The sequence below is a fragment of the Castor canadensis genome, chromosome 9 (assembly GCF_047511655.1).
Source record: "Castor canadensis chromosome 9, mCasCan1.hap1v2, whole genome shotgun sequence".
Lineage (NCBI taxonomy): Eukaryota > Metazoa > Chordata > Mammalia > Rodentia > Castoridae > Castor > Castor canadensis.
Genome location: NC_133394.1, coordinates 106,722,555 through 106,738,917, shown reverse-complemented (window position 1 = coordinate 106,738,917; position 16,363 = coordinate 106,722,555). Strand labels below are relative to the sequence as shown.

The following is a 16,363-nucleotide window of genomic DNA, read 5'->3' as shown; positions in this document are numbered from 1 at the left end:
CTTTCACATTTTGTAAATATTTGCATTTTTAGTTATAAATTTAATTATTATTTTTCCAACTCAATATAGATATTGAGTCATTAATTTTACTTCCAAAGACTGTTTTCTTTTAATATGTTCTGCAGACCAATGAATGCCTGTGTTACTCAATTTTTCATCACTGTGATAATACTTGAAATAAACAATTTAGAAGGAGGAAAGATTTATTTTGGCTCATGGTTTCTGAGGTTTCAGTCAAAGGTCTGCTGAATCCACTTCTTTGGGCCTGAAATGAATCACGTGGTAAGACCACGTGGTAGAGGGTGCTCCCCTTTGTCTTTCTATGATAGCCACTAGACACCTACTTCTTCCAACTAGGCACCACCTACTACTTTCCATCACCTCCTAAAATACCACCACCAATGGGGACCAAACCTTCAAACACATAAGCCTGTGGGAAACATTTCATATTCAACTCCTAACAAAGAGTCTTTTAGTTCAATTTTGGAAAGTCATGCAATCCCATAGCTGCATATCTCTATCAAATTCACATATTTCACATTAGGGTCCTCTAAATTCTTTCTTTTCATGTCTTTCAATCTACAAACAGACAAGGAAAGATGGAAATCAGCAGAGAAAGTGAGGTTTTATATGGTAAAGACCCCAACAATCGTGTACTATTTCAGCACATTGGGTTTAGCTCATATAATATCACTACTTGGGAAGAAAAGATGAGGACGTAGCTTAAGATAATGAATGATTTATATATGTCGACATTGCACATCTCCTGGTCAGTTTTACCAGGTCATTTTGGATGATACCAACATGCTTAGTATGCACTGATATATGAAGACTATAATTGTCTAATCTCAGCTGCTTTAAGATCCTAATTTGCAAGGTTCTATTGAATGAAATAGAAAGATATCTTGCCTCAGTCTCATTCCAATTCCATTACTTCCAAGATACATTGACTTGGCCCATTTAAATCACTGTACTTATTTGTTAAAGGGGGTAATTAGGCCAGCTTTGTTATAGTATAAGGATTAAATAAAATAATGTATTAAAAGGCTCTAACACAAAACCTCATGTGCTTAATCCTAGTAGATGAGATAATTAAAACATACCTTTAGGAATTAGAACTAAAAAACAAATAACCTGGATAGTAAGCAAAAGTGAAAATATAACACTATCTTGGGGTCACTTACTTTCCGAAGTGTTTTCAAAGCCTGCATTGTATATTCTTAATCCCCAAATGTGACAGTTTCTCTAATTATGAGTCTACACATTTGTACACTCATTCATTCCATCATTATAGTCAGGACTTACCCACTGGACTGTAACTAAGTCTTTAATGAGTTACTAATGAACATCTTAAGCTTAGATCAGCACTCAAGGAAAAATAATGCCAAGGGTGTTGAAAAGCTACTTAGATTGTAAAGCTTGGTTTTTAATTAGACTATAGGCCCAATAAAATTTCCTGTCTTCACTATTCTTTCTAAGTTTGAAGAATTTGAATAGTGAATGACAGATTCACCCTTCCTTTGATATCATTAGGTTTATATGAAATAAAAAGAGGGTGAATTCAGTAAGCTGCATTGGAGAAGTCTTTGTGTTGAATAAATACAAAGATATAAATAATATGCAAAATTAAAATAACATTTTACAATGTTTCATTATTTTTCTTTGACTCAGATAACTTTAAAACAGATTGATTTTGTTGTTGCATTTGAGAATAATAGATGACATGAGGAAAAAAGGTCCTGATATGATTAGATCATGAAGGTGAAAAAAAAAAACCCTCCATATTTATAAAAAGACAAACAGTCTGCTTTCACACATTACTGATTGTCTCCAAGCTGTTAGAGTTACACAGAAGCAGTAGTCATAAACATTTCCTGAATTAGGACAGGACCATTCTTTGCTAAAGCTGTCCATACAAATCAACAAGGATGGTGACTACTTAGCAGTGATCTTTTTTATTCTTCTTATTCCCACCTTTGATAGTGAAGTTGGTGAAATCATGCAAATCTTAAGGGCACATGATTTAATAATAAATGCAAAGAATATATAAAATTTAAAGCAACAGGATGATGTGAGATCTCCCTCTAGGGAACACTGCCTTTTAAACTAGTCACAATAGCAGGTAGTTGAAATAGCTGTGATAGCCCAGATATATTATAGTTTATAGGTTGCTGTTGGCAGGCTTGTATTGTACCTCTGCAGACAGATAAAAAACCACTATGTCGATTTTTAAAAGTAGGTGTCCAATAACAATCACACCATGTATAAACCAACATAACATAATCAGTCGTTTTGATATTTGAGCCTGTTAATATATCTGCTGCTTTGTTAACCCACATTTAGACTGGTTTTTGTATTGAGAGTGAATTTTGGGTTTAGGAGGTAAAAATCTTTTACTATCCTGAAAAAAAATGGAAAAAAGATTCCTAGTCTTCTCAACTATCCTCAGAAGTGCCAGTTATGATTAACTTAGCACAGGAAGATGGAACTCACTAACACGACTGATCTTATTAAAGTATGCATCAGTTTTGCTCATTTTGCCTGCACATCAGGTATAATTGGCAGTGTGATTGAGGAAGAATGCCCTATTACTATAATTATGAAGATCTTTTTAAAGAAAGAATTTACTTTACAGTATTCTGAATACAATTTTTCCATAGCATAAAAAATTAATTTTTCTGAAAAGGCTAGTAAAGAAAAAATGGTATTATAAAAATTATAAATTCCAAAACTTTATTTTTGTTATTGTGACTTTAAATCTGTTTTTGTTATGATTACAAAGAGGCAGGTGTTTAGTTAGAAAAAGAAAATTTTACAGTTGATTGTCACTCCTTTAATGAATAAGATATGCGATATGCATTTTGTTTAATTTTAATGAAAATAAACTCATATTTTGGCCAAAAGCCAAGTTTCTAAAAAATTATTTCATTAACAGAAACTCATTGCTTACTCATTTTAGCACGTTTGAGATATTTACATCATAGCATTACAATTTATGCAACCATCATAATGAAATAGTCACAATTTCTCCCTCTATAAAATACAGAAAATATCATATTGGGAAACCAATTGCAACATAATACTTAAAAGTTTATTATCTACTTTTTAACACTGTAAATTAAGTTTCCCTTTATCTTTATTCACCACCAAGCATTTGGCTCTTCCACAATTGCTCTTCATGTCTTATACAGCTTTTGTAACTTTCTTGCTCAGTCTTCTGGCAAAAGTTTGTTTTATTTTATTATAGCTAGATATCAGTTGTAGAGACAGTGACATACCTAGTCTGACAAGCAAATTGCTTACCCACCCAGGGCATACCAGCACTTCATGAAAGAGTTCAGTCTAGAAAAGGAATCTGTGAGTTAAGTTGAGTAATTTTTAGTATTCCATGAAAGCTGCCATCATACACTGGAGGACAGTTTTTTCATGGAGCTATTTTCTTGTAAGACCCAGAATTGAAACAGATTTTTCTGTATTAGAGCTTCTTTGTGATTTCTACTCAGTAGCATCCTTAGGTGCTTGAGTTGAAACTTTTATGATTGTTGCTAGAGATTACTACCCAGAAATTATGCAGCTATCACACACAGCTTAGGGAGCAATCTGGAAAGACATAATCTTTTCTATGGTCCAAATAAAGGTGTAGGGAACTTAGAGCCTTTCAGGTATGCATAAGGAAGCAGACTAGCAATTGGGCATTTATGTATACAAACAAATGAATTCAAGCCATAGTCTCTTTGTTCCTTTTATGTTTAGGTCGCACTAAAATTGAATTGGACATTCAGGATCAGTCAATCATTGCTGCTGTAACTATTTCAACATCATTTCTAGCATTTCCACAACATTTTTCAGTTGGCTATATCATTTTGCTCACAGTAGTTCAGTGAATGCTTTTAACAATCCAGTTATCACAGTATTGGTAGTTTTAAGATGAATGAATGGACTCAGCCATCAATCCTATGATGCAATGATACATTTCACTTAATCGTTTTAATAGAAATTCAAATCAAGATCTTTTAATAATCTCTTAGAGGTTTTTCTGTAGGCATTTTTATTACATACTGAGTAATTTGAGTTTTTATTAGAACTGTAACTTAAGCTAGAAGTAAACTAATCAAACCAGCATTAATTAACGTTGAGCTAGAATATAATAAAAAAGTAAAAATTAAAAATTTGAAACATCTTCATTCAGGGGAAGAAAGCAATATTGCTTTTGCTTAAAGAAAGATAAGATTTTTAAGAAAATCTTAGTAGAAAATGGAAAGAGAACATTGTGAAATTGGATGATGCTTTTATAGAGAGAGTGAACAGTTTGGAAAAATTGTGAGAAGAGTGATACAAGAAAATAGTGGGATATATGAAGTCTCAACAGTAGGGAAAGGATTTCCTACTGGAAAGTATAATTTGAACAAAGGATTAGAGGATAAGCATGTTTTAATCCAAGAGATAGTAGGGAGAGGCAAAGTTAAATATGTAAGTTAGGATCATAATTATATTAGCATACATTATAAACTCTGTAAGACTCATAACTAACAAAAATGCATGATTAAATATAAGAACTCAAAGATAAATGACATAAGAAGTATCTATTGTTTATGAAAACTAAATCAGTGGGATGTGTGGGATGCTGATAAACACTCCAAGTTATCATTTCTTTTGTAGCCCATTGTTTCATTTAGATTCCATGCTTGCTGTTGAATGTTCAATATGTTTTTAGAGGAAGAATCTTGTAATTCAAATAACTGAATTACATAGCTACTCATCCAAGAAAAGAGAAATAACTGAAGTTGTTTCGAAATGTTTACTTTAAAAATTTTTTCTTGTTTATCAGTATTGATTTCTGAAAGTATTTACCATTGAGTTCTGATATTTTTGGTATCTTATTTCCTTCATTCAAATTCTTTATATATGTATGTATATCTATACATATATATAAAGAAATTATATATATATTATACATATATGTAATATATATACATATATATAAAGAAATTTTATATATATAAAGAAATTTTATATACATATATATAAAGAAATTATATATATATATGTATATATATAAAATTCTTTTTTGAGTCAGGTTCCTGCTATGTAGCCCAGACTGACCTGGCAAATCCTCTTGCCTCAGTCTCCCTGGGATTACTGACATGCATCATGCCTAGATTTGTTGTTTATTTCAATTATATATTCCACACAAAATATGAGAATTCTGGTAGTAACTTAAAAAATATCTTATTTCTTTAATACTTATTTTTTCTTGCCTTATGTCCAACATTCTGAAACTTTTAGATTTTGATGTCTTTTTGTACGTGTGGGAGACTATACACCAACCTAGGATAAATAATTCAATCACTTCAGTAGGCTGTAAAATAATAATTTTCATATTTCAGACTCATCTACTAGCAAAGCAGAATCAAAGAATTTAAATTATAAAAACATCTGAATATGAGGTGATTGTGTAGAATATATAGAAGATATATAATGATAACAAGTATGGCTTGTTCAATGAGTACTAAATATTATCTATGATTAAAGTAATTCAAACCCTAAAACAATATCACATACCCCATTTTATCCAAATGATTCCTGATCAAATATGCAAATTTTTTGGCCATACTGATATTTGAATTCAGGGCTTTGTGTTTGCTGGGCAGGTTCTCTACCACTTGAGCCACACCTCTAGCCCCAGATAAGCAATTTTCTGAAAAAGTAAATTTCTCCTTCTTTAAAGAATGATACAAAGAAAGAACAGAATGCACTGTCCCAATAATCACTTCCTTGTCTAGAATCACAATTTCCTTTGAGACATATAAAATTTCATGTAAGAGAGTTTGAAACTATGGTCTCAAAAGGAGATGAGCAAATAGACTGCCTCCAATCTCCCATGTTATTGCTGCAACACATTGGGGATATTTTTCATCATTATTTTGGAAAAAAATAGTAAGGGTCCTGAGAAGAAAAGGGACATCTAGGATGTGAAGGATGTCTTCAAATATCCAAAGAGAAGTACCCTCAAGGTATAACTTGATTTGTTCTTATAGCTCATAGAATTTATGCATGTGGGATTTGTTCTTATAGCTCGTATAGAATTTATACATGTGGGTGAAAAATGTCAGGGTATAGATACCACCGTAATGGACATGAGGAATCTTGCTGCTTCAAGTACTGTCATGCCCCAAGCACAGTATGAGAGCCATGGATTCTTCACATTGAAGGTTGGGAGATTTTTAGCAAGAATGAGATAGGGGTTATTACTAGCATGTGAGTTGAAGGAATGTCTTGCTGGCTATAAAATTCCAAGCTTCTAGTGGAAGACCAGACATTTAACTGTGATATTTATTTTGAAGACTTATTTTTAATAGCTTTATGAAGGTAAGTTGAATTTATATTTCTAATGCAAATAAATGTATCCCTAGAAGTTACATAATTTTTTTTTTTTTTTGTGGTACTGGGGCTTGAACTCAGTGCACGCACTTTCAGCCACTCTACCGGCCCTTTTTATGTTAGGTATTTTCGAGGTAGGATCTCATGAACTTATTTGACTGGACTGGCTTTGAACCATGATCCTCCTATCTCTGCCTCCTAAGTAGCTAGGATTACAGTTTTGAGCCACTGGCACCCGGCACAATATCTTAAGTGTAGTATATACAAGACTTTTAAAAAATAATAGGTAAAATTTTTGGACTGTGTTCTAATAACCCTTCTCCATGTGAGCAGTATAACATTCATTCCTGTTTTCTGCCATTGATTAGTGACTTTGGATTGTTTTTATAGAGATGGTAAATTTAAATGAGTATGAAGTGTACATACATAAAATACCTCAGTTTCATAAAATACGTCAGAGTCTGGTATCCTTCAACTTAAGAGTCACTTTCACTTAACCTCTTGGTATTTTGTTTTCTTCTGTCTCCTCCCATGAAGTCATTTACTTCTGTGATTCAAATCTGCTTTTTCTTAAGTCTGAGAGCTTGCTATCTGGTTCTGTTTGAAGCATGTTTTCCTTGCCTGTTTATGCTGAGATTCTTTCTATTAGATACACTGTATCTAGCTGATGCTTCATTCTGTTACATGTGCATTTTAATCTTCATTATTCTCTGCATACTTTAGAAACTGACCTTTCCTAGAGACCTTTGATCTCTATTTCAGTGAAGACCAGTGTTCCTTCTGTGTCTTTCTTATTGTACTCTCCTCTTTCTTCTTGAACAAACCAATGGCTTTCCAGCATGGAGAACTTTACTCATGATTTTTGCAGGACTAGCAAGTTCATATTTCGCTAAAAATCTCAGTTCAAGTTTTACTCCATATATCTCTTCCTTAAAACTCCAAATAAAGTAGCCTTTATATTTTACTCAATTTAAATTTTCTGTAGATTACACAGATCTATATGGGATATTTTTCTTATTTATTCCATATTATCTCTTTGTGTATTCTTTACTACCCTTACCATATGGATTTAAGTAGATACATAGTCTATTTTTTCCATCAACCTTTAGCACCTGGAAGAGCAATTGACACCTGATGGGAATTCAGTAAGTATTTTTTGAATGAGGGAACAAATAAGATATGCTCTGTCATTCCAAAAATGCCTGCATGCTAATTTGGCTGAGGATAATATCTTTGAAGCTTGTATCATAACACATCTCATACGCTTTTGTTAATTTCCTTTTATAGAGTAGTTATAAAGATGTTAGGGAAAACATGCCTGTAAGTATTCATGGAAAAATATCTTAAAATTAGTCATATTGTCACTTTGAGCAGAGAGGAGAAGGACAGTTTAAAAGTCAAAAAAATGAGAAAATATGTCACTAGACTGAAACATTTAAAGAAGGTAATTGGAGATTTTGATTTTCACCTTTTTGCTCTTCACACTTATTTCCTTCTTTGATACCTTTTCCATTTCTGCAGGCTGTTAAATGGCATTCTGATTACCTTTGTGTAGATATTTTAGTAGTCATATGTTGTGATGAATTTAAATTTAAAGAGTTGTTCCAGGGCAGTATCTCAGGCTTAAATTTAAAATTTTTCCATCATAGGTGGACCATTTAACAAATTTCTTAGTGATCTTATTTTTTCTGTAAGGGGGGGGGCGGCTACCCTTTCACATGATTTGGGGGCTATGATTTTTATTCTTAATTTGTAAATATTATATATGAAGACATTATATCACCACTGTGTAAACTTGTCTTAGAATGATAGTCATAAAATTCTCTTACGTTATTAATTTTCTTACTTTTCCCCTGACTGTTGAATATTAGCTATATGGCATTGTCAAAATGTTTTAAACATGCATGCTATAATATGTTTAAATATTTATATAGAGAAAATTTTTTTTTTGTAAAATCTTTACTTTCTATTGGCAGGGAAATTTTTATTAACATCCTTCTTAGTAAACTAAATATACTTAGTGCAGATGAATATGTATCTCATGTATGAATATACCAGGAAAAAAAACTATACTTGAGTACCTTTATTTTTCACAGCATATAATATATTACTGTTTTGTCTATTGAAAAAATCATGTGTACAGTTTTATTTTCTCATTGTCTTTGTCTTCCATATTTATGATTTATGTAATATGTACCATTTGTCAGTAAAATCACCGTGTATATAATTGGCAAAATGTATGTATATCCTATTAATGTCCATCACAGCTCTTAATATAATATCAAAAAATGTTAGCGCTCTGACCTGAAAACATATAAATAAATATAAAACAATCCATATAAATGTAATTGTCCATCAAACAAATCAAAATAAACAAAAAACTTTCTGAAACTTTCTTCACTAATTACTTTGTCAAGGGTTGTTTTTTTCGTGTGTGTGTGTGTGTGTGTGTGTGTATTTGTGTGTGTAAAATTGGAGCTCAGTGACCACTACTTTTATTTACACTTGTATAGATATTAGTGCCTACAGTTTATGTCAGAATATTGTGAATCTCTAAAAAATGTTAAAAAAATCTATATTTTTTCAGGTAGTTAGATTATTCTACTTTTAGTAATTATATTTAATTTCTAAATTCTGCTAGGGATCAGGATGAATTTTTTGGCTTAATTGGGATCGTGTTTAGCTAGAGTGGTTTTACTTGAGAGGCCCAAGATGCGGGCTGCTCAGTTCCAGGGTTGTCTTAAGGTGGCCTGGGGTGGCTGGAGCCCTGAGCCTGTAGCCTGCAGCCAAGGGCTGCGTTGGGAATGGCCTGTACCAGGGCTCCCCTGAGGCCGGCCTGAGCTGAGCAGGGTCTGATGGTGCGCCCTGCGGTCCCCGCAGGTGGCAAGCACAATGAGAGACATCCGGCCCTTGCTGCTTCCTTGCGACACGCCGAGCGCAGCCCAGGAGGCGCTCTACCTCCCAGACATCTCCTTCAGCAGCCAGCTGCAGAGCGCGCCACTGCCCATCGCGGACCAGGGCCCCGTGGAGCTGCCAGAGGAGTTCGTGGTCCAGCGGCCTCAGGAGCACAGATTGCAGCGCAAGGTGCGGCCAGCGGCGGGAGAGAGGGCTGGGGGTGGCTGGGCAGGGCAGTGCCCCAAGTGTGGCTTTTCATGTATTTATTGTCTACATTCCCTGTGGCTGATGTTTGCACTTAGTGCTGTCCAGGTCAGTTGATTTAACAATGCATGCCTGTACTACATCAGAGTTTCATTCTTCCTTTGAAATATTTAGTTTAAAATTTATGGTTGGGTTTGAGATATTTTTAAGTTTTATTGCAAGAAATTTTATTGACTTTCTTTTTAGTGACAATTTCAAGTATTGTAAAATTTGTAAAAGTGTAAAGATAAGCTTTACTGTTTCTGATCATCTGCTTGTTTGAAAAAAAATCTCATCAATGGAAACTAACAAGATTTTGAAAAGATTATGATTGAAACATCTTGGTTGGGAATTTTGGATAGTCATTTAAAGCATAAAGCCTAATAGAAAAGCTATGGTTATAGAAGCAACCTAATATTCTTATGAAAATGTTGGAAAGTACTTATAAATACTGCTTCTGCAGCTGGTAAGTGCATTGAGTAACATCCAGTCCTTGTAACTCTAAGGAGGAACAGTATGTAATATTTCTACAAAATACAATGCTTACTCTTTCCCCCAATACTTTATATTTTATTCTTAAACATTTAGACAGTATGAGTTTTCTTTTTCTCTAACAAAACTCCATACAGGCATTCTCGTCCCTATAATTTTCCCCAGGGATTATAGCACTTACAATTTTCTTTGTGTGCCACAACATGAAAAAGACTGGGACCACGAATTTCAAGTGTTTTCCCGTAACACAATCACCCTCCCATCCAAGAGTTTCTTGAAGGGATAACAGAGAAGAACTACTGGTAAAGATGTGATACACTGCAATATTAGCTAGGTTTGTCTTCTGAACCCCATTGTGGCATTTCTGGTAAAATGAGTTGGAAATCTGTGATTCAGATCAGGAACTAAGGAAGGTACATCATAAATCCATTTCAGATTTAGCAAACTTGGGAGAGCTCAGCCTACTCTTCACTTACTGTACATACATAAAAAGGAATCATGTGGGACGCTTTGTACTCACAGTGGCTGTCTCCTCAGTCACATTGTTCTATCAGTGCTCTAGAGTCTGTCTACTCAGATTAGAATTTCTTTCTTGGTGATGACAGGTTGGGGAGCAGTAATCGTGGTGTTGGTGGTGACAGTTTTATGCATGTCCACAAAATGCAAGACTACAATGTGCTTTAAAAATTGAAGGACAATGTAAAAAATTTTAAAGAACTTCACTGTTTTCCTTTACTTGTTTTGCATTTTATTTTTGAACTAGACATTCTGTAAATTTGTACAATTATATTTTTCCCAAAGTGCACTTCAACCAATACCTGACAAGTTTCAGTCATAATTTTGTCTTTTGATTTATACTGTAAAATAATATAAAATAATTATCATATAACTTACTGCAATGAATAACCAGAATTTTTAGAACAAATGAAGAATAAATCCAGTTGTGATGTTTTATTTTTATAAGTAGATCTTATAAATATTTAAATCAAAGCACATGTGTGCACCTGTGTGTGTGAGCACACACACACACACACACACACACACACACACACATACACACCTGCTGTCAATTTTGTCTTCTGATAAAAATTCAGAATGTCAGAACTTTTTTTCCTGTAAAGCTCTACTAAGAATTTAGTTGAGCCTCAAATTTCTCCTATTTATAGCTTAATAGTATTTTTCCTACATCACTAGCTTTTAGTTTTTGCCACAGTATGTGGCAGGTTAGAGTATAGTAACCTATCCACTAAAAAAATATGGAAATTGAATTATATTCTATTTTGGACAAAAAAGTAAGTATACAAGGCAAGTTTCATGAGAACTCATAAATTGAGACTAAAGTAAATGCCAGGTGATGTAAAAGGAGCTTACAGAATCATGTTAATCTGTTGTGATGAAATGACACTTTTAGAAAGTTACCTTTGTGCAAAAGTAAATTTTCAGTGAGACAGAGAGTTACTGAAGGGCAGCTGAAACTGTTCCCCATATAAAGAATGAAGAAGAGTAAGTAAATAGTACAAGAGAATAATCTTTCCTGATGAGGGTACATACAGCTAAAGTGCTTGGACAGTATTAAAAATGAAATTGAATTAAGAGATTCACATTATCTTGAGCTTTTTAAGTTGAAAAGACAGAAGAATTCAAAACAAGAAAATGTCAGTGAACTCAAGTTTCTCCCTCCTCTCCATATTTCTCAAAATGAAAACAGCAGTCTGTTATAGAATGAAGATTCTGTAAGAATATAACACCCAAATATAAATAGCAAAGGCTGATATTAGTGAAATCAATCTTTGACTTAAAAATAAAATGGATATTGCCTTTAGATGTTAATCTCTGGGGTTTTGTTTTGTTTTGTTTTGTTTTGTTTTTGTAGATAGCAAAACAAGCAAGTATAGACCCAACTAAAACAGCCACAGTAACAAAACATAACTTCTTTTATTGGTTTGAAATGACATTTTTTCATTTTTCCTCTTGAATTATTTTAACTTTTTATAGCTAATAGCACTTGAGATTTATAAGTGTTTGGATTTATAAAAATTAGGACTTCACAGTACAGCAGAAAAGCATACAGAATTTTAAAATAGTAATAAGGATCTCCAAAGTGAGGTTTCTCTGTAGTATATTAAGACAGAAGTAAGTCTGAGGGCAGATTGCACAAGTAAAGACTATGTATCAGGACTTTCTCTAGAGGCTAAAGGAATGTTAATTTGTTTTTGTTTTTTGTTTTTTTTCTACCAGTGTATTCTTTGCTTTATTTGAGATCCTCATGCAGATGCATAAAAAGTTCACTGAGACAATTTACAGATCATCTTCCTGCAAACTGCCAAGTTCATATAAGTTTTTTATTGGAAAACAGATTAAGAAATTGAGGCCTGACAAGAAGTCTTAAAAACTCTGCCCTGCACTCATTTCTTTTTCTTTTTCTTTTTTTTTTTTTGTAGGAGTCAAAGTATTAGGAGCCTGAATATTCTGTCAGGCCTTTTGGAGATTCACATCAAACTCTATCATAACTTTATTTTCCCCTTTATTCTTTAATTTAATGTTGATAGATGAGAAGGCTTCTGTTATCATTAAGAACAAGAAAAAAGTTTTATTTAATTTTTAAAATTGTTTTAAACCTAAGTCAGCCTTTAAAAATAGTCTGTAAGGCTGTAAACTAGGTATTCATTCATTCATTTTTCTATTTCTGGTGGTACTTGGGATTGAATTCAGGCACTCTATCATTTGAATCATGCCCTTACCCCTTTTTGCTTTAGTTTTTTTCTTATTTTTCAGACAGAGTTTAAACTTTGCTTAGTCCAGCCACAGACAGCATTCCTCCTACATCAGCCTCCTAAGTAGACAGGATTATAGGTATGTGCCCTCATGCCTGGCATTTCCATCACTCATTCTTGCACTCATTTTTTCCAACAACACCGGTTCAAGTGAAAATGCAGGCTGGGCACTACACCAACTGCCAAGAATAAAAGGATAGAGAACTCCCCTACTTTTGGCTCTCCATGAGCAGTATGTTATCTCATTAAAAGAGTGTATAAGGATACCTCCTACCTATACTCAATCAAAGGTCTTCTTTGTAAAAATGGTACCTAAGAAAAAGTGTGTGTGTGTGTGTGTGTATGTGTGTGTGTAAGTAAGTGTGTGTTCAAAGGGGATGCTAAATGTAGGAATATTTTAAGAATATATAATTTTTATGGAATTAGAAGGACTTAAATACTAGACTTCAGAGATCAGTAAATAATACTAAGGGAATTTTTTTCCCACAATACCAGTTCTTCTGTTCTTTATCTTTCCAAAGGCTTCCTTTGCTCATTGTCATCATATGTAATTGTCATCTTAAATTGTACACTGTTCCTCTCCTTCACAGAATCAACCACCAGCTGGCACTTGGCTTCTTGTTTCTTTGTTTAGATTTCTAAGAAGAGAAATTTAATCCCTACTGGGTTGAGTCAATATTTCTTATCCAATTACTCATGTCACCAGGCATTCCATGGAGGGGCCACACAATAGCAATTGTGCAGTATAGACAGTGCTATGAGCACACAGTACAATGCAGTAGTAGAAGGATTCTGCACCTTGGCTTGCTGGGTCAGAGAAAGTGCTCTGAAGATGAAGTGGTATCTAAGCTGCAACCTGACAGACAAGTAGTTGTTAGCTAAGCATAAAAATGAAGATGGTTACTATTATAAACAGAGCAGTTACAGCATAAAGGATTAGTGCAATGTGATTTGAACATAAAAGTCCAAAAAATAATTTCCTAACATCAGTCTAGAAATTAGCTGGAAAGGTGGTCAGAAAGCTAATCAAGAAGAAAATAATATAATGTTATGAGGGATTTGGCATTTTCCTGATGGTAGAGAAGGAAACGTTGAGTTGATGTTATAGGAATTAGGCAAGAAGTAACACCTTTAAAGAATAAACAAGAAGGTTCAAGATGAAGACCAGAAGGAGTGGGGAAATGGAAAGAGAGGTGCATATGCTCAAAGTACATTTATGTATGAAAATAGCGTAATGAAACCCACTCAGAACTGGGTAAGGGGACTGGGCAAGTAGGGTTAAAAAGAATAATAGAAGGGGCAAATTTGATCAAAGTACATTATATGCATATATGGAAACACCATAGTCAAACCCTCTTTCTACGTATAATTTACGTTACTAACAAGATAAGATGGAAAGTTTGTTATTTTGATTCAGATAAGAACTATGAGTTTGCTATGGGAGTGAGTGAAAATAGTGATGATGATGGGGCTAGGGTTGTAGTTCACTGGTAAAGCCTATACTTAGCAAGTAAGAAACTCTAAGTTTGATCACTAACAGTACCTCTCATCCCAACCCAAATAGTGATGATGAGGACCAAATGAAAAGATCTGGGAACTCATCGTCATTCTTTTTGTTTGTTTTATTTATGGTACTGTGGTTTGAACTCAGGGCCCCCTGCTAGCTAGACAGGAGCTCTACCACTTCAGCTGCCTCCTATACCAGGAAGTCATTGTATGTGTCAGTAAGATAGAAAAGCTCAAGCTTTATAGATTGAAGGATGACTGACTGATTTTTCCATTAATGAGCTAAGAGGGTTGGGGTTGATGAGAATGTGGTAAGGATTCATTCAATAAAAACCCATATTGTGACCCTAAATTTAAGGACACATACACAGACTTAGTATACAAATCTGAAAAGAATATTTTAAAATGATATTTAGTGAGCATAAGTCATTCTCATTAAAAATAAAAGGAAGTTGGTATTATTCTTCGTTAGGCATGGTATTTTGACTTAGACATGGTAAGATAGATAAACTGAAGAACATCTGCTAGGATTCATTCAGTCCTTCCTCTACTCCCCAGTGATACCTGGCAGGAATACTGTGGAGTCAAAACTGGACCTGAGTTTTGAGCTTTTCTGTCTTCTCAGGCCTAGAGCCATTTAGTATTCATTCAGTTCCTTGTGCAGTGTTTTATGTCAAAATTTAGAAAGAAGCAGGTGACTACTCTGCTCATATTTGCTCTCGTTAACAATGTAAGATAGCACACACTTCAATAAAATAACAACAAAAGTAATCTCCATGTGTCTTTTGAGAATGCTTCAGAAAAGAACCTTGATTAATCTTTTGCCTAATTAAAACTGATTATTAAAAGAGCATATCCCTTGATGATAGTGTAAAGTAATACTTTATCCTGAGGAAATGGTTAATGTTCTTGTTGGTTAAGAATCTTGAAAATAAAAGCTGTAGTCAAAAAAAGCAGTGCCTTCCAAGTTGCACATCCAAGGCCACAATTGCAAACCTCACCTAATTTTACATAGGAAGTGTTAAACTGATCCTGTCAGGGTAAGGGTCACAAAAACTCATTTATTGGGTTGCATGTAACACCGTGCTTTGGGAATGGAGCCAATTCTTTTGTACACCATGAAGGCAAGACAGGCACTGGAATAAGTGAAAAATGCAGAGATATATGTAGAATGCTTTAAATCCTACAAAAGCCAAAATATCTACATCCAGCAATATAGGATTGGTAGTCAGCACTTTTTTCATCTCAAATCATATCCCTGCATGTCTAGTCTTTCAGCCACATGGATGCCTGGTCTGGGTGGGTGAGAGAAGGGGCTCCTGAAGGTGAAGGAAAGTATAGACAAGAAGTAACTAGCCAAGCACAGAAGTGGAAGCATTTCATCAATTTACTAGACAAGTCATAACCCCTTCCCTCCACACCTTTGGCAGATGTTACCTTTGCTGGTTGGAATGTGCAACCCATCTAGATCCTCTTCGGCTCAGGAAAAAATGTGATAGATGGTTGGACTGAGTTGGTCTTCCTCCACTTTGACCCACTCCTATCCCTGTTCCTAACAAAACAATTCCTGCTCTCCTGTTTTGACTTAGAGTGGTCTGAAAGTTGTGCATGTGTATGTGAGTGCACATCTAAGGGGTAAACAATTTCTCTTTATTTCCTTCTGGTTTTTATGCTTTCATTTGATATAACTTATGATCATTGGAAAATCTGAGACTTTGTTACCCTTAATATGTTTTTATTAGAGTTATTTATATTGACAATGATGACTTATCCTTCTGGCATGTTCTCATATACTTACTCCCCAGACTCCTAAATTTTTGGAAAAGCTGTTTCTAATTTTGTTATTACATTGCAGTCTGAAGTGTGTAGGTGAAGTCAAGGAATTGGTGGGGAGGTAAGGAGATGAAAGAAATTGTAACAGAAGAACAGAGATTAATGTTGCTGCAGCAACGGCAAACCTGCTTTACAAGCTTGGCCTTTTGGATGTAACTCTTACTGCAGGATAATAATATAACATGGCCTTCAAAGTGCTGGGTTAGCTTTCTTGTTTTATATGACACTATAATATTATT

The 16,363-nt window shown here is 34.2% G+C and overlaps 1 protein-coding gene across 43 annotated transcripts in view; it reads left to right on the top strand.

The window, feature by feature from the left end:
• Positions 1-16,363, top strand: part of Adgrl3 (adhesion G protein-coupled receptor L3) — a 1,316,738-nt gene that overhangs the window by 256,914 nt on the left and 1,043,461 nt on the right. For 42 of the 43 annotated variants that reach the window (XM_074042162.1, XM_074042151.1, XM_074042155.1 and 39 more), the window contains one exon: positions 9,262-9,465. The exons of the other annotated variant lie outside the window; for it this stretch is intronic. In XM_074042162.1, the coding sequence (XP_073898263.1) occupies positions 9,262-9,465 (204 nt within the window). The remainder of the gene's footprint in view (positions 1-9,261; positions 9,466-16,363) is intronic. 43 annotated transcript variants of the gene reach the window in all.